Here is a 21,639-nt window from a genome sequence, read left to right as displayed (position 1 = left end):
GTGGAAATTAAACTAAGCTGCGGGCCTCACCCGAGTACTGACAATTTGACACAATACGGGGGGGCTCAATAGTCAGTACCCCTATAAAAGGGAATTATGACTCGTCCAGTTTTTACTGAATTTTATTGTAACCACCCTGACAATTAAATAATTTATATTAGGTATTTCTGCTCAGGTATTTGAAAATGTTTTTGTTTGAACTCTGATTACATTGGGGATACAGTACTGAGCCTGTCAGAGGGAGGGAGCAGGGTTATGTGAACGGTTAGTAATGAGGTAATTGGTGAATTTCCTGGGTTAATGGCTGTATCACTGCTGATATTAATTTAGCTCCCTGGTGCTGTCAAGCTCAGTGACTCCTCCAGACCATATAGGTCATCGGCAGCCACTGTTTAAACCCAAATAGTCAGCAACGAAAACAGATGGAAGAAAGAAATATTGGGGCAAAGTTCATGTTAACTTTTCTGAACTGTTTTGTTTTCAAAATGGTATTGATGGAGCATCTCCCTCTTGAATGGAATTTGTATTATTAATTCCCTTCAAAATCAAAGCATCCCAGATACTCACTTAAGAAGTGGATATAGTTATCTGTAGATTGTGTGGAATTTGTGCTGCAATTGCGGTATTTATTGTCAATTCACAGAATATTTGGATGTTCTGTGTCACTTCACCATGAACTTTGTTGAGGTTATATTTAAAAGTAGCATGCAAGGTTAATCCTTCCCATCATACTCGGTAAGAGTGTACCATTTTAATTGATTTTTATTTTCCTACCTCTTAAAATAAATGAACGAGGATATTCAAAAATAAGCCAAGGCCAGGTTTTACATTGGTCACTAGACATTGAAATTAACATTAGTCTATTACCCCACAAGCAGGTCAAACCATCGGTTTAGCTCAGCAACACCTTACATGTATCTTTAATGTTGGAAATGAATGAGAAGTAATACATTGCACTCAATTCAGCCTGGGCATTTTTTCATGTTTAAACACTCCTGCCCCACGCCACACCCCCCCCACAACCCACCCCCCACATTCACTCTCACCCCTGCCAGCCAGCTTCAATACCAAACCATTCTTCATTTTGCCTAAAATCTAGCTACACGTACCAACCCCTTTTACATGTGTAGACTGCTTAAAGACCTTGGAATACACTAGTTAGACTCTGAAGATCCTGAAAAAGAAGTCTTAAATTGACTTAATTAAATGAACAGTTCATGTATCGGTGCCATAAAGCTCTCATTAGAATGCTGACATTGGGAACCAGCTAAATCCTGTGTTTAACAAGTGGGGGGGGGGGTGGAAATAGCTTTGGAAATAGCTTTCACTGAAAGCCACAAACCTTCTGTAACATGTGCTTTAAATACAGTATTTGGAAGATGAAACCTAAAACAGTAGAGGTACTCAATTCGGGACAAGCAGCAGAATTAACTGTATGGGGTGAATTCCAAAAATTTTATTTTGCTTGGCTAGATATTTAAGAAGCAGATCCAACCAATGCCCAAGTGAGCAACTGATGCATATTAGACCAGGAAAGTCTCAGATTTAATTCAATGCTGTGTGCTGAGTTTGTTGCAAACAGCGGAAAAGCTTACCAGACAGCAATATCAATGGCGAGCTATGCGTTTTTAGATGGTTAGGCTCCACCAATTCCCCAACCCACAATCTGGAGTCCCCAAAGTCTTTGCTCGTGCCGACCTGCACTTAATACTATCTGGAATTGGGTAAACAGGATGCGTCCCTCCAGCAATATATCTCTGGGATTTCCATGTATAGTTGAGATGCATGGAACTCTCAGGTTGGTTTGGATATTCTTAAGCATGGTGATGTGTCAGGCATTCTGCTGAACCCCAAAAAAATTGATTTCAGCTGGGGCATTCATTTACGATTGACCTCAGTGGATGTAGGTTTTGAAGGCTTACATTAGCCAGAGTGTCACTTCTTGCTCATTATCCATGGCTCCCACTGAAACGTTTACATATATATGTATATATATATATATATATATATACATATATGGGCGTTGGATGAGAACAGGATCAGGCTTGGCTATGATCAATTAGTCGCACACCTGCTGACACTCACTGTCTGGACTCACACTTGAAGAGCAGACACACAGGTGAAGTATTGGGGTTAGCCTAGAGCTTGTGGGAAAACAGAATCTGGGGCTGGAAGCTGATGTCTTGGAGGTGGAGGGAGGGGTTGGATGCCAACTTAAAACACAAAATTAGACGTCTGCAGTCTTTGGCAATTATAACCTGCTGCAAGGAATGTCAGCATAGAGTACACTCTGGAATTTCATCCCTGGATGTGGTGGAAGCCATTCAGGCAGGTGCAGGCAAGGGATGGAAGTTCCCTACAGTGAGAAAACCCAGGTGATGTGAAATGTGGTGCAATGGAGAATTAAACTGTTTATTTTCTCACCATGACTGAAAGTAATTTAATCAACATGTCATATTTCTAGTCAGAGAAAACCCCTTACTTCTACTAACTATTCCCTTTGCGGCTGGTCTCTGCCTTGTAATGACCTGTGTTTTAGTTACTTTTTCTCCAGTGTATCACTTTACATCAAATAGTATTTTGGTGAATTGTCGTTAATGTGAGAGAAACTTTCTTCTTCTATTGGAGCTTTGTTGGTTATTTAAAGGATTTACTCTGGGTCTAAGATACAGTGATTCTTTTGTGTCCGTGTGGGGTCTCTTTAGGTAACTTTCAACGCATCACGCTAACCCACGAGAACCCTGCTCCGAAGGTAGATTGTGTTGATGCAGTGTTGCTGTCAGGTGACATGATTTACTTCAGGTTTCCTTATTGAAAATTCCATTAGAAATTGCTGCATATTAGGCATAGTGTGTAGATATACAAAACTAAAGAAATGTTGGAAGGGGCGTAAATTACTGAGTTAATAAAAGCTCTCTAACATACTGCAGTGTCTGGGATCCATGAGAGAGAGAGAGAAGAGAGAGAGAGAAAGAGATGTTTATAGATAGCTCTGTTCTGAAAGCCATTGTGTCTTCAGGATTTTGACTGTCAGCTTGTATACAAATTGGGAATATTGCTTCCCGATGACAGCTTGTTAATTTTATGTTGGGGTGTTCCCCACACTGAGAGGAACAGGAAATACACCCCCGCTGCTTCATCCACAGTTCAATCAAAACCAGATAAGAATAAATTAGATAAATGGAAATATCGCTGAGTTTTTTTTAAATAAAATGAATTACTGCAATTTTAAAATTAATTTTGATGTTTTTCTCTGTTTAACTGTAGTTGTCCAATCTGAAAAGGGTTATCTTTTTTTAAATGGATTTATTGTGGAAATAATATAATAATAAATAAATTTTTCGAGAACAATTTCTGAAATGGATTTCTTCAGGTGCTCTCAGCTCTGTGCTACAGTCTGTGACTGGCTTGATTCACGCAGGTCCAATCTATCATTTCAGAGGGACTTCAGTTCAACTATGTTAATTTTCCTTAACTGTGTAGTAATGGGGTCAAAAATGCGGTATTCATTGCCAGGATTCGCAAACTAGTGACTCTTGAATACAGTACTGCAGGTCATAGTGTCTGCATGACACTGTGACAAATCTACTCCCATTATAATCTGCTTCTGGGGTTGAGAATAAGAGTGTTTTTAAAATTTTGAACAGCATTTTCATCCTGTTGACTTTCCCCACCACAACACAAGTCAGCACAGCCACATCCTACTCTCCATCCCTCCCCCTGTTCCTCCTTGGGCCTCTCACTGCTACACATCCACTTCAGTCCATGAAAGTGGCCTGTTAACTGCATTAGGCAGCTACCATCTATGTTGCTACATGATAGATTCACAAATCAACAGAGATGAGCCAGACAAAATCAAGTTTCCTTCTCTGCTGGCCCACACCCTTTACAGATTAAATGCCTCACGGACGCTCTATCATATTTTTCTCTCATTCTGAAGGGTTTGAATAAACATTTTTTTAAAGGAGGGGGAGAGGTGATCCATGATGTTCCCCCCCATCTATCTCACACTTGTACACTTTGATGCCTGCTTTTTTTTGAAAAAAAAGTCATGATTTATGACAGAATTAATCAAATGACTTGTTTAATCCAGAATGAATTATTGGGAATCCTGAAGAATGGGCTTGTCCTACTACATCATCTGTGTTCTTCTCCTTGTTAAACATGTCTGTTCAGACTTTTCAACCCTGTGATGGATCAAAGGCATTCTATAATAGTCAACGCTCAGAACTTAGGCATCTTCATCTTGCATCCTATACAACTCTATAATCGATGGCTCATTTATGATCAAGAAGCATGTAGTTATCCTAGGAATTTCCGGGTTTGGATAATTCTATTAACTTTCACCATTTCCAGCCTGGCGTAAGATGTTGGCAAATGAACAAACTTCCATGTTACATATTCACTCACAATTACTTGCATGAAGACATCAAAGCAGCATCCGTTGTTTTGTTAAAATGTTTGTTTCAGGAATTCCCTTTGCAATTTTCAAAATTCACCAAACTTGCTGAACGAGTCCCAAACCACAGGGCACAATTAATTAATTAATTTAAAGTAATTTTAAAAAACTTACAGGGAAGTTTAAAAAAAAATCTTTACAGAGAGAGAGGGAGGATGGTTAAAATGTGCGATTTTCAGCCAAAGACATTTGCTGAAGCAGAATCCATAATTCTTTTTGAAGAGGAAATTGAAAAAGAGGAATATTAAAGAATATGTGAAAATCAATTACTATTTATCCTGTCATAATCTTGAAGAAATCTACTAACAGGTACTGACATATAGTAATTTCATACGTTCAGGTCCTACATTGCAGAATTACAAACCCTTCGTAATACATTACACTAACTTGAATCTACAAGAAATACATTTTAAAATATAACTCTCCTAAAGGTTCAAAATTTTTATCCAGTGAGTGGCTGAGCGTTACCAACCACAACAGTTTAATGTTCGATCTCTGGTTTGTGCAGTTAGGACTGCCGTTGATTTCAGCACCTTCAGATTAGAGGGAAAAAACAGAGTTCTGGCTTCTGATCCAGTGGTCCCTGCTGAAAGGAAGGTATGTGTGTGTGTGAACATCAGCATGTGAGGAGCGAAATAGAAACAGATACAGTTGAGGTCAGCCTTGGCTGTGATTTCCCTTCACGGTCAAATATCCTGCCAAACTGTCAAGTCGCATAAATAAAGACCATTTATGCCTGTAGCCCAGTGGGAGAACTTCTTACTGTGGCTCTTGGTGTCTTCTAATTCCCACTGTAGTGTTGATCTGTAAATATGAAGAGTTGGGGTGTTGCCTATATTTTTGAAGATGATATGTAATGGAAAACACCTGTTTTGTAGATTCTGCGAACTAAGTCCTCTGAGTACAGATGGCAAGAACATTTCATTCTTATTGTTCAGCGACAAGACAGGATAATGTGTTTTCAGCTAAACACGGCTGCCCAGGTCCGCTGGGTATTTTCTGACAGGCCTATTTACTAGCAAGTTTTAAAACTAAATGTGGTTTTACTTAGATTCTGTCACTGAAAATGATTGCAGGTACACGCCATTTTCATTCCACTGTCTGTAAATTTAGTCAATACAATACAGAATTTGTATAGCGCCTTTCACGTCGGGAGGATGTCCCAAGTTGCTGGTTAATGCTCATGGCTTGGGCCTTTCCCCTACCTACCTGCCCGTACCCTCCGTTCCTCCGGCTCCGGTCTGCTCCACGTCCCCCGCCCCAATCGCCCTACCATTGGTGGTCGGGCCTTCAGCCTCTCAGCCCCGAGGCTCTATCCCCCAGTGCCTTCGCCTTGCTTCCTCCCTCTCCTCCTTCAAGGACGGTCTCAAAACCTTTCTCTTTGACCGAGCCTTCAGCTCCCCTCTCGACTCTCTTCCCCCTTCTCGCTCCCTCCCATCCCTCCCCTCACCCTGACCATTTCCCCCCCCCTCGCTCCCTCCCCTCCCCTGACCATTTCCCCCCTGCTCGGGTCATGACCCAACTGTGCAGCGCCTTGGGACGTCCTCCTGACGTGAAAGGCGCTTTATAAATGGAATCTTGTTGTTGTTGTTGTTGTTTCAGTGAATGTTTTCAAAAATATTTTTGCATCTATTTTGTAAATTTGCTCAGTCATTTGACTTGATGTAATATGTGCCTGACCCTGTTGCAGTTATTGGTTGAAGGGAAAAGAAAAAATGGGGAGAAAAATTAAGTCATCTTTAAAATGAACAAGACATTTACGGAAGACGTCCGTCCATAGCATACACATGGAAGTAACTATCAAGCAATTGTCTCATTAGGGAATTGATAATATTTTGCAGTACAAAGTTTATGGTATCAAATGAATAAACCAGCACAATATGAAAAAGCTTGTTTTTTCCCCAATGAAGCTGTACTTACTGAATTTTTTAAACGATTTGGCACTCGCGGCCCTGACAGCACAGTAGCAGCCTGCGATATGTCTCGAAGCATTCCTTTGTTTCCACTTGACCGTGCAACTTGTGATGGGTTTATTGTAAGGTAGCAGAGCCTGAAATCACCCAGCCACCCATGGATTACACTGCCAGGCCTGCAAAGTGATGCATAATTAGCTTGTAAGCATGCTCCACTGAGCTGGCTGGCACTTGACTACAGTCTGCCACAGTTGGTTGTCTTTTAGCTAAGTGAAAGAGGTCCCAGGTTGCCAAGTGGGGACTCATGAGGGAAAACTTTGTAATAAGAATAATGTCCTAGGCTTGCTAGAGCTATTCAGCAGTTTACAGGCAGATTATGGTTCCTAATTAAATTTTTGTAGCCTTAATTAAAGGATCTGCTTAGGTTTTATGACAGTTCAGTTGCGGCTTTTCACTCTGCTCTGATTTAATTATTCTGATGAACCTAATTAGCATGCGCCAGCAATTGTTCGTTTGATTTGCATATTATATTGGATAATTGAATGAAAGCTGATGATTAAATTACCAGGCTGACAGATGATTCAGCTTTGTTCAGTGTGGCAAGTTAAGTTTGTAAGGACTACCATAGTGGGAATTGGTACCTTCTGTAAATTCATTATATATTTTAAAAAATGCATCTTGTTAATTTGTCAAAGTGCATTGAGAGACTTGTGTTTGCACACCACAGAATTCCAGCTGAACACCAACAGCTGTTTTTTTTAACATCCCTGCTGCCTGCCTGCTGTACCCAGTTCAAAAAAGACCCCACAACTTGTCTCACTCATTGTTGGAACTTATAAAGAAACTGAAAAGTCTGAGGTATTGATACTGAAGATACTGACATTACTTTCTGGAATACAGAAAGCCAGTAGCAATGATGATCCTCGGTGTTAGAGGGATGAGCTGTGAGAAACAGTCAGATAAATTTTGACAGGAGACATTTCAGAGGGAACCTTATGAATTTACAGAGATGCTAAGTAGGATAAAGAAGCAAATCCAGACAACGTTTTCAGATACATCAAGGGAGCAGCTCAAGAGAGCACAAGTTCAGGACCGTGAAGGGCAATTTTAGGGCACACACCAGGAAATATTTATTTACACGGTAGGCATGTGTTACCAGGAAGGGTGGTGGAAGCGAGGATGCTGGATTGACTCATTTAAGAAACCTGTTTGATTTCTGAGTTCACAGTAGGGTGGGTGTTCTGTAAAGAGAACACTTCTTCAGCCAAATCTCACTTCTGATCTTGTGTCTAGATTAAAAAGAAGCCAGAATTATATCAATTCAATGGAAGAAAGGACGAGAGTGTTTTGGACAATCAGCTAGAAAACGTTTGATAGGATAGGTTGTGTTTTTTTCGACATAATAGGCTTTAAGTATAAAACATGTAAAGCGGACAAAATTATAACCTGCATTAGTTAAATGCTACTTTAATCTCCACTCACAATGTTTTTTGTGAGACATTTTGCTCATTTTACACTAATTTTTAAGCCTTTTCCTTAACTACCTCAATATGTCAACTTTTAATTCATCTGAGAAATCATTGTTTTGACATTTAAATCAATGTATAAGAGGGATGCATACAACGGGGGTGGGAGAGAGGTTTTCTGGCGCATTGTAATGGATCCATTGTGAATGACTACATTTAGAAAGCGTGATACACCTATCCCTCTTTCGCCATTAGAGTTGTGCAAATCCTAACAGCCCGTCACCAGTCACAGATCACTATTGACAGAGGTGCTCACAGCGTGTCTGTAGCCTTAAAAAGGAATTAAATTTTATTGGAGAAGGAAGAGTTCAGTGTTCCAGAATACTGTCTGCACCATAAATGGTTCCATATTGTATCTTTAACGTTCTGGATACAACACTACCAGAAGCAAGAGAACGCCTTTCAAAAGAGAGTAAACTTGGAAATACAATTCGCTTAATGAACTGGGGAAAAGTCTCTCCCTTCCCCCAACCTCCACAGACATCAGGGCTAATCTCATCAGTTGCACGCTGGCTGAAGAAATGTTAGTACGGATTTTTGAAAGGTTACATGAGGCTTAGTATTTGGAAGAGAGCCCCGAAACAGGCCTTGCATTTCAGATGATAATGTAAGCAATGGCGGCATAATAAAGCAATGTGAAGTTGACCTAGGAGCAGGAAAAAAGCCCAATTTTTGACATATTCTGCTGATTCAATGTCTCTGCCTCGGTCTCTGTTTATGTATGTACAGGAGGAAATAATGCAGATCCTGTATCTTTAAAGGAAAACTGTCTACTAGTGAATATGAAAAATCTCTCCTATACACAGGGCTCAGCATTATGCCCTTATCTTCAAAGAAATTCAGAGCATTAGTGTCGCTTTGTACATTACATCTGTTGTGTGTTGGTTTGGAATTGAGCAAGAGGGAAGCTTACATTAGAAAAGGTGCAGGAATGAGCAACGGAGCCTGATTCCAAAGGAGATGAGTTGTGAAGAATATTCGGATAAACTTATTTTACAGTCTAGAAAAAAAGCAGTAAAGGGAATGGCAAGAATGTCTTTGAAATATATAAAAAGTAAATACTGTACTACCATTTACTATTTTTCACCCTTCAAAGTAAGTAAGTCTGAGGATGTAAATGGGAATTAATGCAAAGTAAATTTAGGAATTCTGTGAGGGGAATCCTTGTAGAGTGTTAAATGTAAGGAAAAATCTACCATACCAGGAAAGGGAAGAGAAATTGGACTTATTCAAAATATGTTTTTTTTGGGGGGGGGCTTGGTGTGGGATTGCTGTGAGATGCATGGTACAATTTGGGACTCAACAGTATGTTTTGGAGTGTATTTTACTGGAGCACCACTCATTGGCTAAACTGGAGTAGATGGGTTTAGAACCTGGTTTGAATTACTTTACTCCCAACATAAAAATGGGTGCAAACTGGAACAGGCTCCACTACTCCAATGGCCTCTTAAAAGCTCTTGGCTGGTCCAGTGAATGGCCTAAGAACTTTGAGGGGGGGGGGGGTTGTAATGTTCTATAAATTGGATCCAACTCTATTGCTAGGGTCCACAGATGGGAGCTCCTGAGACCTAGATAAGCTCCTGTGAGTTAGCAAATATATTTTAAATCAGAATGAGTACAACTGACTAATTTGACGAAAGTGGAATATTTTCATTATTTCAATTTGATAGGAAGCCATGCAGAATTTCCCTATATTGTGGGGACACTGACAAATGTTTTTATTTCTAGAACTTATTTTTTGTAAAGTAAGATATATTCTCCACTGCCTCCTTCACCTTATTCTGCTTCCATTCTGTGATCTCCCCATAACATGCTAACTCTGGTTCAATTATTGAGCAGGTGACATGTCCCCAGGCCCTTGCTGGAATGCCAGCTGCCAGGTGTAGCCCAGACGGGCACTCCCTCCCTTTGTATAAACAGCGAATCTGAAATTAGTCAGACTTTAAGGCTTTATTCATCCAAGGAAGGTTAAATAAAATTTGCCCATGTGGGAATTCTAATAAAGGTTTCAAAATTATGAATTCTTTTGATTTGGCAAAACGAGATCGACCATCAATACTAGTAGTATCAAGGACATAAATTGAGGATCATCACCAGAAGGAAGGAAGGCCAGTTCAATAAAATAGTCGCACATTAACAACAACAAGATTTCATTTATAGAGCGCCTTTCATGTCAGGAGGACATCCCAAGGTGCTGGACAGTTGGGTCAGGACCCAAGCAGGGGGAAATGGTGAGGGGAGGGAAGGGAGGGAGTGAGGAGAGGGTAGGGTTTTCTTGGGAAGAATAGCCTATCATAAGTACTGTCCTGCCTCAGACAGCCCAGGTGAAATTAGAAATTTACCACATGGGAAATTTCAAACACACAAAAATGCAGTTTCTACAATTTTTTTTACCAGGCAAGACAAAGGGATCTATCCATCTTATACTAAACATAACCACATTCAGTTTACTTTTGTTTATGGTGGGGAGTCCCGTTATAAACAAGTAAGAAAAAGATTGCTATTTTTAGCGATTACAGCAAGTTAGACTCCAACATTGTGACTTTCAGTCTGAGCAATCAGGGGGAAGTCTGTGAGTTGAATCAGAGTAGTCATTCGAGTTCTGGAAATAAAAAAAGTGGGATTTAATCTGAAAACTCAAATCTGTGTTCGTTGTGTGTGTCTTTGATGAAGTAGATGGCGGAAGTAACAGTGGGAAACTCGGGCTAAGTGGGATTAAGTAGGTTATGTTATGTTTTGCTTTTAAATCTATCTTTTCTCTACTTCACTCCTCACACAGCATCCTCTTTATTCAAGGGCAGGAGATGTGGAAACAGACCATTGTAGATTGTCTTCTCAACCCATTCAATAAGAAGAACATGCAATAGACCTTGAGGGAGTCTGAGCTGTTCCTATTTTAATTTGTCAATTATAAAACTCAGATTTATAAATGCCCTTAGTTGAGTTAGCTGACCAGTTTTGGGCACCAGCAGAAACGTATTTTTTAGGTTTCTAAGGAACCAAAGGGCACTGCGATTCAGATTCAAAAAAGTTCCGAATCAGCTCTGAGTGTTCTGCTGATTAATTTGTAGCCAAGGTTATAAGAAAGCTTGGAATGAGAAATGCCAACATCCCCACTTCTTCCACAGACTGAGCCTAGACTTCATCCCATTGACTCTGTCTGCTGGGAGGGAAAGTATTGTACAGATGTACTCAGATCCCAAAAGTAACCAAGCAAAATCTCCGGAATATTCATGCCTCACATTTCCACTATTCAATCTTGGCAATAAACAACAGATTGCATTTATATTGCACCTTTCACGTCGGGAGGATGTACCAAGGTGCTCATATCCTGGCCAACAATCACCCAAATAAAATTGGTCATTCACTTCACAGCTGTATGTGGGACATTGCCGTGTGCAAAATTGGCTTCCCCATTCTTCCGCAAAACACAGTCACTGCTCTGTAAAGTATATCCAGTGAAGCTCTTTGGGATGTCCTCCTGATGTGACAGGCGCTATACCAGTTTAGTAAAAATGGTAGAACTTTTGTGTTTTGAAGGGTCCAAATAACATCCATACAAATATCACCACCTTGCATGGTTACATAAGACTAATGTCAAACAGACTTCACATGATAAATCTGCATGAAATTGATCTGGTTTACAGACAGATCATTTTTCAAGAGAACAATAAATATTCCTGGAAGATGGGAACAGACTGCTGAGGTTCAATAGCTGCATGGTGTTTTGCTCAACAGTGAAGCCACATTATGTCTTTCTGACACTTTGAAACTCAATACCAAAAAACTGCTCATGTTATGCACTGTGATGAAAAAGTGTCAGATTTTACAAACTGAATCCAATTGAATACCTCACATTGGACAACAACCTAAAATGATGTAATCCAATTGTTTTTTTCACCATCCCCCTCCAAACAATGTGTGTTTTCTAAAGAGATCAAATAAATATCTATTCATCTCACCAGTGCTTAATGTCTCTCACAATGCCCAGCATTTAAGTTGCGTGTCACTTAGGACTGTTCGCATAATATATTACAAGCCCTGGCATCCTCATGCATAAAATATTGGTTTGTTTATTTGCATCCTTACAACTTAAGTACATTGTCAGCAGGGCAGTATATTCCGCAGTTGTTAAAAATGCTTTGAAAAACCTTGTAAAGCCCTGAAATTTTATGTTGTCACTGGGCTCCTCTGTTCCATTCAGCACCTCTGGCTTTAATTTGTGAACGAGTCGCTGAATGTTTGTACCTGGAAACTTGTGTTTTGCCAACCCAGGATTTACAATCTCGAGCTGCAGTTTTACAATTCCTCAAGGCCCACACCAGCCTACCTCCCAGGCTGAAGAAAGACGCTCGTGAGGCAATTTATGTTTCCTTATTGTTCATTGGTAATCAACCTAACCTGGGAGTGATTTGATTTTAATATCAGTTAGTTGAATTTAATGACTTGATTGAAAAGGTTCTGTGGAGCTAACAGGATGTGGGCACAGTAAGGTTCCATTAGTGGTATTGGTTCATTTCTTAATGTGCACAGGGCCCTCTGTAAACTTGGCCTGCTTTATGACAAGTGCCATTAGTCTAAACAGCCTTACTCTTGGACTCACTGCCTGATGAGAGCACTGATAAGAAAAACAAATGCTGATATCCCTCGTGAGGATTGAAACGTCTTCGAGCTTTATTCTTTAGCTGCTAATGCAGGGGAAGGGGAGAAGGGGGTTTGTTGAAAAAAACATGTGCTGCTATAAAATCCCTTTAAATTGTACATTCAAAGAATCCCACATTCCTTGTGATGCTGTATTACAGAAAGCACTTTAATTGGGCACCTCTGTGCCTTTGGAGAGTAAGATTCCTTTCTTTGTACGCATCATTAGGTTCAGTCAACCTGGCTGCTTAAAAGCAATGGAGAATGCTAATACAGCTCATTCCTGTTAAGTCAGAAAATATTCACTTAGCAGAGCATAGTGGTGAAATACATGTAAAAATATTCTTTAGCATAATTTTAGATTTTTTTAAGATTATTAAAGGAATTTGTTACAATATTTTTTATAGTATTTTGTTCAATTGCATTATTCAGCTCTAAATTAGAAGGCTATGGGTTCAAGCCTAAAATTGGGACTTTGAGCTCAAAGTTTAGGCTGACTCTCCAATGTACTGCGGGGGGACAGCTGCATTGAATGCAAGAATTATTAATATTATTGAAGGACAGGTGCTGTCTTTCAGAAGAATCATTAAACTGGGGCTCCATCTGTCTATTCAGGTAGACATTCAAGATCCCATGGGGCTAGTCAAAGAGAAGGGAGTTTCCCCCAATGTACTGAACAACAGTCCTCCAGATAAAAATGATCATTCACTTTGTTACTATTTGTGGGATATTGCTATATGCTAATTAACTGCCACTTTGGCTTACAAAATACATAGTGAATTTTCTGCATCCTGTGAAGTGTTTGAGATATTTTGATGCTGTGATAAGGCACCATATCAAATGCAAACTTTTTTTTACTACTTCTAACTTGTGCAAGGTTTTGAAGCCACTCGGTTTGCAAAAGGTCTGATGGCTCTGTTTCCCACTGAACGTTAACAACTCTGTTCCAAGGAGAGAGCACCCTTTGGTTATTAATTGACATAAATCAAATGAGGGGAGATGCCTGATTTATCAGAATTTCCAAATGCAGAACAATTATTAATTTCTTCATAAGTACGTGTAACTGTTGAAATAGCGTGATCAATTATTGCAGGGCTCATTTTGTGGTTTGAATTTTTTTAAAATTGTGTTCTAATAATTTGTGGACAAAAGCCCTTGGCTGTGTTAATGGTATTGTAAGCAGAATGGGACATTCCAGAGTTGTGTCGTCGCCAATGTCCTGTGTGACCCTGACCTCTCTGGGTCTGAAGTGGTCATTCGGAAGTAACCACTTCTTCCCTCCCCTCACATCTGTGTTGTGTCGCATCCCATTTCAGATCTTTCTGACGGCGAGCTAATATGAAATGATTGTGCACCTCCATCTGGTTATATGTTTAAGTAATTTGTCCCATTCTGACAGAGGTCACTGTTCTGTTAATCCTGCCCTCATAACTCAAGATTTTAAAAGATTTGCACAGACCATCAGAGGGGGCTGGTACTGTATGTTGACTGCAGCACGCAGGAGTTAGACTTGAGATGTTCATGAACATAGAAATTTTTAGAAATATAGAATTTTCAGCACGGAAGGCCTTTCCGCCCATTGTGTCTGTGCTACATCTTTATTACAGTTTTAGATGCAATCCCAGGCTTGTTTTCCCTTTGTCCTGCTCACACTTTGGTCCAATGTTTGGAGTGCGTGTGCTGCATTGTCAACATAAGCTGCATTGAGTTTCTCCCAGTTCCCTGGCCACCAAACCTCAGATAAAAATTGTCAACCAATTAAATAAAGTATTACACGCAATTCTGTAATGTTTTCATAAGTTAGTTACGTAATTTAGGGTACCTATATCCATTTGAACTATTAACCCAACTTGTGTTTTAGATGCCAGTATTATACAATAAAACATTCACTTGCTAAGTAATGTTTATGTTATCATTGGTTTTTTTTACAGGTAACTGTACAATCGGGCCGGCACCCCACTGTCCTTCAGAAACTCTGCCAGTTACCGTTTCAGTACTTCAGTGACCAGCGTTTGATCAAGGTCCTCTTCCCAGCACTGATCACAGCTTGTTACAACAATCCCCAAAACAAGGTCATCTTAGAGCAGGAGATGAGCTCCATCCTGCTGGCCTCCTTCATCCAGGTATACCTCCATGTCACACGTCTAACACCTTATCAAGCATCTGAGGACATTACTGTGCATTCTAACTCACAAGAGCATCACAGCAAAGCTTCCGGTGCAAGGCAGACAAATGCAGGCCTGTATAGAAAGTTAGAGGAAATGCTTTCAGCTAGAGGATAACTAATATGGAATGCTTTGTCACATACCAGTGTTGAAGCACAGTATATGAATTATTTTAAAAGTGTACTGATAGACGCTTGAAAAAGAGTAATACTAACAGGTGGATGCCGTGACCAGGAGAGTGGGATTACACCTGATGGGCAAATTGCCTGTTTCTGTGCTAAACAGTCTGTAAGTGGCTACCAAAGGTTAGATCATAACAATATTTAAAAGAGAATTAGATAAATATTTAAAGAGGAAGAATAGGGGAGCTGGACTTGATGAGCCAAATGATCGCCTTCTCTACTGTAATTTCTATTATACTATGATTTGTATCTATTAGGGAAGAATAGCGATGCTATTTAATAACCTGCACTTGCATAGCATCTTTGACTAGAGAAGAAAAGGTGGCAAATTTAAGGGTGTTATCCAAACACCTGTCAAAGAGATGCATTTTAAGGATTTTTGAACGCAGAGAGAAGAGCATGGCAAGATAATTGGGAGGATTCCAAAGAATAGGGACATAGTGTCCATGGTACAATCGAGGGAATGAGCAGTGGACCTGAATAGAAGATAGAGAATATAGGTGGGAGAATAGGGCGAGAAGGTTTATGGTCAGCCAACAAAATCCATTTTCTTGATTGAATATTTCTTGATTTATGCCATAAATCAAGAAATACTTAATCAAGAAAAAAGCGAAAAACACTCCACCGATCGAACACGGACTGATCGAGACTCGTTTGAATGTTTGGGGTGGGACGGGGGGTGGGGGTGTTGCTTCTTGACGGTCCTCTGTGCCACAGGTTGGAAATTGCACAGTTAGAGTGGGACAAAATCGTAAAGGCACTTGAGGATCTTTAAATCGATTTCAGGCAATATTTTATTCAAATTTATATAGTCTTTAGAATGCCAATCACTGTGGATAACGTGTGACCCTGCTCATGATCACTGTCAATTCCTTTGTCCAGATTTAAGGTTTGACAGCTGTAGTAGCCACGATTAGAGTTGATAGTTTTTAATCCATGATCGATTCTCAGCGTCATTTACACAGGAGGCACTAGAGAGATTTTATTCATCTGACTTTCATCAGTTTAAGTTGAACAGAACTAAGTCATGTTAAGCACTAATTTTTTTATCATTTTGATGATGATTATTATTGATCATGAGGAGTGCTGATATATAGCCTGACCACAATTTCATTGCAGTTTATTGATGTTTCTATCATTGGTCTCAAGTATGTTCTTGTCTCTGTTGGGTTTGTCAATGGAGTTTGTTTGAGGTGGTTGTGTGTCACTTTGGTCTACACCATTTAGTGGATCTAATAATGTGCAGTTAAAGCTTTTCGGAAGAAGATACGGGAGGAATAATCACCCAGAGCTCCCTTTACCTGCTCACTTCACAGCGACTCCTGCTCCAATTCACATGGGGTTAACTTGATTGAGGAGAGAAATGTGCTCAGCTATAATGCCCCCATTATTGAATAGAGACATTTGAATAGTGGCTTATAAATCATAGAAGGCCACAGCCCCGAAATACGACCTAGTCTTAGTTTGTCAAATCTTTTTGTCTTAACAACTACTACTTGTATTTATATAACGCCCTTCATGCGGGGCAGTGTTGGAGTACTTAACATTTTTGATAGCAGAAAATTGTGGTTAAAAAAAATTAAGTCTTACTTTGGAAGCAATTTTTATGCATTTCTTTAAAAAAAAGCTTCCAATATAAGACTGAATTTATGCAGGGTTTTCCTTTAGAAGCCCTGGTGTGAAGTTTTCAGAAGTCATATCTTCAAACGAAGGACATTTATGCCAACTGATTTCAATCCTGTTACCTGCACCCATGCACCCATGAACATTCACTGGCCTGGTAATGTAATAAACAGGAAAAATGTGACAAGATAATTAAATGCTGTTTTTTTTAACATTTTCTACATAGGATTTTGCACAGAGCTCCAGCCAGCCTGAAAATAAGTCTTCACAACGGAAAGGTAAGTATCACAGATCAGTGTTGCTTCCAAATTTCAGGGCAGCTGCATTAGAAAATCGAGGTCTACTGAGAGCATGGCTTTTCTTGCTGAGAAGCGACTCACTTCCAGCTTGTCAGGTTGCCACTATCGTCTCATTACAGGAATGAAGTGACATCGATGACAACCTGGAAGTTTGCCAGTTTTTCGCTGTTTGTCATAATGCAGCTTCCTGAGATATTAAACCCAGATTCCCACTGCACTATGTACATACAGCTTAATAATTCTCTGTATCCAACCACTCCTGAACTCGCTGTCTCATTTCTGCTCCCATTTCAGAAAAAATTCCTCGTGCTCTGGACTATCTGGAATTCTCGAATAGGTTTCCTCGTGAGATGTGGGATGATGCTCGGACATTTTTCTTGAAAAAAGAAAAGAACTGAAACACAAACAGGAAGATGTACTCAACATGCCACACACACAAAAACAAACATGCAAACACACACACACACACACACACAATATTTTGGTTTATAGGTCAGCCAGTAATGCAACCACTAACATTATGTTCAGATAGTTCTTTCTATGATTTGCACAAATTGTATATATTTCCTGATGTACATACGGTCTTAATTTTAATCACTTTTTGACATTTCTTTTCAATGTGAACCTTTCAACTGTACATGCACAAATATGAGTTTAGTTCTTCTAGTTTCTTTTCCAAGTTGTACAGCAGTCACCAGCACTGTGGAGTGTGTCAATTAATTTTTATTTATTAGAAGTATCTTTGTAGCCCCAATAAGCTAACGCAATAAAATTATTTATTTTCATTTTCATTGATTCGAAGTAGTGAATATACTGTTCAGTGAAATAATAATAGCTGTAACAACAAGAAATTGGAGGGGGGATGGGAGGTTCAGATTATATACATTTACAAGAGTGAGGGTGAAGCAGTTTGATATTGAAACCTGGAGGCAGCAGAACAGTAGATGTGTGGAGACATCCTGCAAAAAAGATTACATTAACAGTTTAGTCACTGTGCAGTACTGAGATAATCCTGCTCCATTTAGTACAAATGTTTAATACATTTTATTGATACCTTTTGGATTTTTTGAAAAAAAAGGAATTATCACTTTGAATAGATTGATAATTTAATGAAACTTTATTAAAGCTGCACTCTAACCAAATTGGCTTTCAACCTGAGTGATTTTACTTTAGAATTTAAAGTTGCACCAACTTTAACTATTGCATTTCATTGGTGAACTTTCTGCTGCTGTCCTGAACCACTCTACCCTCTGAAGTAAAGGTTTGCAGCAAAATTTTCACACGATCACAAGATTGGTTCAGATGAAGAAGACCCTTCAACCCATTTGATCATGCCCTTCCAGAAAAATCACACTATTGTCTTACCGTCACTGTTTTTTAAATGAGTCCCATGTCCTGGTTGTAACAATTCCTACCTAGTCACTTGTTAATTACCTTCTAGGTAAACAAATACTTCCTGGTGTCTGTCCTGCAATTGCCCTTTGCAGCTCTACTTCGGTGTCCTCATGTTCCACTGAATCGATGTATACTGCACCTGAAAATAATGTTCTGAGTTTACGTTTTCAATCCCATTTCAAATTTAATATACCTCTTGAGACATCTTTCAAGATTGAAGATGCCCAGCTTGGCCTGATTGTTGCTCATAACCACAATAGAAAAGTGCGGAAATATTTGCCTAAAATTGCGGGGAAATTGCAGAGGGTTGATTGGTGTTATTGAAGTACATTTTATTGCCAACCTACATACTTTCACTTTATTGATAAAAACTAAACATGAGGAATAACACATATTAGATTGTTGCAAAACATTTTCATTAATTTCTTCTTTAACAAAAACTGGGTGGTCCATTTTGGGGTGAGAGAGGAGGGGTGGGGGGGACCACTAGCGCAGGCCCTAAGGGCCTGGAGATCTACCATAAAACAGACACTCAAGACTAGTGTTCTGAATGACTCTCAGGGTCCAGCACTGCACAGAGACAGAGATCTAGAGAGAGAGACACACACACTCAAGAGACACATAGAGACATACACTCACAGATACAGACACATTCTCAGAGAAATACACACACACACAAAGAGACATACACACAGGCAGGAAAGACACCAATATACATTCACACCGACACTCATAAACAGACACACACATGTAGAAGACAGACACACTCACAAACAAACACATACATACAAAGGAGAGACAGAACCGCTCACACAGAGACACTCAAAAACATACATACAAACAGAGGAGAGAGATCTGCAATAATCACTCACAAACACAGAGAGAGAGATATAGACGCACACACATACGGACAATCACAATAGTGGGGACTCCAAATGGAGTGAAGCCTATCTCCCACTTGCACCTCACCGCATATCTGGAGCCACCCCACTCACCGTGATGGTGGGTGAACAGCCAGCAGAGACCCGGAGCCAGAAACGTTATTTTTAGCAGTTTTATAGCCGAGGGCGCTGTTTATGGCGGATTTCACTGAACAATTGCAGCCCCACTCTTCTATTGGCCCAGGTCATAGCTCATCCTGGGTCAGTTGGTAGTACTTACACTTCTGAGTCAGAAACCTACAGGTCAGAGACACCAAGACTTTGAACTTATAATGTTGGGGGAACGCTGCATTGTCAGAGATGCCGTCCTTCGGATGAGAAGTTAAAATGAAGTCTAGTCTACCTTTTCAGGTGGATGTCAAAGATCCCATGGTAGAACTCAAAAAGAGAAAGGAGTTTTTCTTGGTATCTTGACTGACAATGCCCCAGATAATGCTGGTCATTCACGTTATGGCTATTTTTCTTGGACTTTGCTCTTTGCAAATTGGTTGTTCTGTTTGCCTACAAATACACAGTTACTACACTTAACAGTAAAATATTGTAAAGCACTTTGAGACATCTCGATGACGTAATGATGATAATCCTTGCATTTGATTAGAGCACATATTAAGATGTCCCAAAGAGATATAAATCATTATATCAAATACAAGGGTTATTGTTGTTATTCCTCCAAACCTGGGGTTTATCCCCACTGTACTCGTCTGCTTTGCCTCTCGGGCTTGGGTAACCCCCTTAAGTGTTGGGGACCACAAGCGTATGCAGGACTCTAGGAGCGACCTGACCAAAGCACTGTGTATCTTGAGTGTAGCTTCTGAGGATCTGAACTCAACTGGTTTTACTTTATTTACATTTTCTGCAGAATAAGCTGTTTGCACACTGGGATAAATACTGGTTCTGGCTATTTACTAGCGATTGGAAAAAGAGAGAAAAGGAAAACGTGGATCAGAGATGAATATGATTTATTTTGTGGAATTTTGAGCCTATCGCCTCCTCTGGGTCCTACTGCCGAGTAGAGTATTTCAAATATGTCGGGATTAACTAACCCAAGTGAACTGCTAATACTTTGGAGGAAGGCGAAAACTACAGTAAAACCCAGACTAAACAAGAGTTCGAGTTAAATACCTGTGTGAAATTCCATTTATTAATTTACTCATCTATCAATTGACGAGCTATTCACAGAATTTGTTTCAGAAATTCAATAGAAGATGGTTAAACGCTGTATAATAGGTCTTTTATAGTGAAACTGAAACTTCTGTAAATTCCGAAAATTCAGAAACTAGGGATTGAAAGCAAATTGCCACTGGCTGACGAATTAAAAGTGTGAAAAAACGAGGAGAGCTTATTAGCGAATAGAAATCGTGTTAACTTCACTAAGAACAATACTAGGATATAATTTCCTGCGGGTTTGTGAAGCTGGGACCTCGATACAAATGGACCTTAAAAACAAGAATCCAGGGACCAATATATTGTGAGAAAGAAGACTTGGATGGCAGAAAATCTGTACCAGGAAAACCAGCCAAAGTTTAACAGGAACGAAAGCTCTTTGATTTGCTGTTTATTGTAAGGTGGGTGTGATTTTCATTGAATTATTTATTGGTTATATCATATTACAAAACGCCGAGCTGAGATTAAACATGGGCAAGTTAAGAGAGGCCTGAAATGATACTTTGGAGAGGCGTGGATTTCAATGGAATTTTTTTTAATTGCTTTATTAAACTATTCTTCCCTGTGTCGGTTTGTAGGGTTTGCATAAATTGAGTAACGTATTGGGATCTGGAAATAAAACAATAAGTGAAACGTCTGGTTTTAATAAAACAATCAAACGTATGTAAGTTAAAACTAGTTACAATGATAAAACCCGTGACGACCCGCCTTTTTTTAAAATATAAGGGCGCGATTCTTTCTTCAACTAATAAAATACTTTAATTATATTGAATCGGACACGATTCCAGTTCCAAATGTTCGGGAATACCTGTTCACTCAGCGCCACTCCTGCAGCAGAATGCAGTTACTTAACTGGATTATAAAGAAAGTCCCATCGTGTACTGGTGTGAAGGGGGAACCCAGACTGGAGTTTATCCATGACATGTTAGTTCACGTCAAATCTGTAGGGAAATGTCGCATTTTCCGTCCAATAGGTTATTAAGTGAAACATGTATAAGTTTGTGAATACAAAGTCTGTGCACACAGCATAGTGGGCAAATAGTTCGTCCATAGCTTTGATTTGGTTCTTCAATTCTTACCTTTTGACTTGAGAAAGGTGTTGCAATTTGAGCTGTGGTCAATTTTTTTTTGAAAAATAAGACACATATGAAAGTGCCAAATTTCCCCGAAACATGTGATGATGTGGCCACTCATTCATTCATAATTTAAACCGAACGGTCCACAACATGTGGGGGGGGGGCGAAAGGTTTTTTTTTATTTTTTAAAAATGTTTGTGACCTTAAAGGGCTGTATTTAAGAATTTGCCAAAAGGTTTCCATCAATTAGAGCCA

The 21,639-nt window shown here is 39.6% G+C and overlaps 1 protein-coding gene across 1 annotated transcript in view; it reads left to right on the top strand.

Moving 5' to 3' along the window:
- scaper (S-phase cyclin A-associated protein in the ER) overlaps positions 1-17,599 on the top strand; it is a 42,422-nt gene extending 24,823 nt beyond the window's left edge. Inside the window, exons 7-9 of the mRNA XM_042344031.1 lie at positions 14,471-14,662; positions 16,736-16,787; positions 17,103-17,599. Coding sequence (XP_042199965.1) covers positions 14,471-14,662; positions 16,736-16,787; positions 17,103-17,206 — 348 coding nt within the window. The 3' untranslated portion in view covers positions 17,207-17,599. The remainder of the gene's footprint in view (positions 1-14,470; positions 14,663-16,735; positions 16,788-17,102) is intronic.
- Positions 17,600-21,639: the final 4,040 nt, after the last annotated feature.

Source organism: Callorhinchus milii, unplaced genomic scaffold (assembly GCF_018977255.1).
Source record: "Callorhinchus milii isolate IMCB2004 unplaced genomic scaffold, IMCB_Cmil_1.0 Scaffold26, whole genome shotgun sequence".
NCBI classification, from domain to species: domain Eukaryota; kingdom Metazoa; phylum Chordata; class Chondrichthyes; order Chimaeriformes; family Callorhinchidae; genus Callorhinchus; species Callorhinchus milii.
The sequence above is the reverse complement of the archived record's forward strand: the minus strand, read 5'-3'. Positions and strand labels throughout refer to the sequence as shown.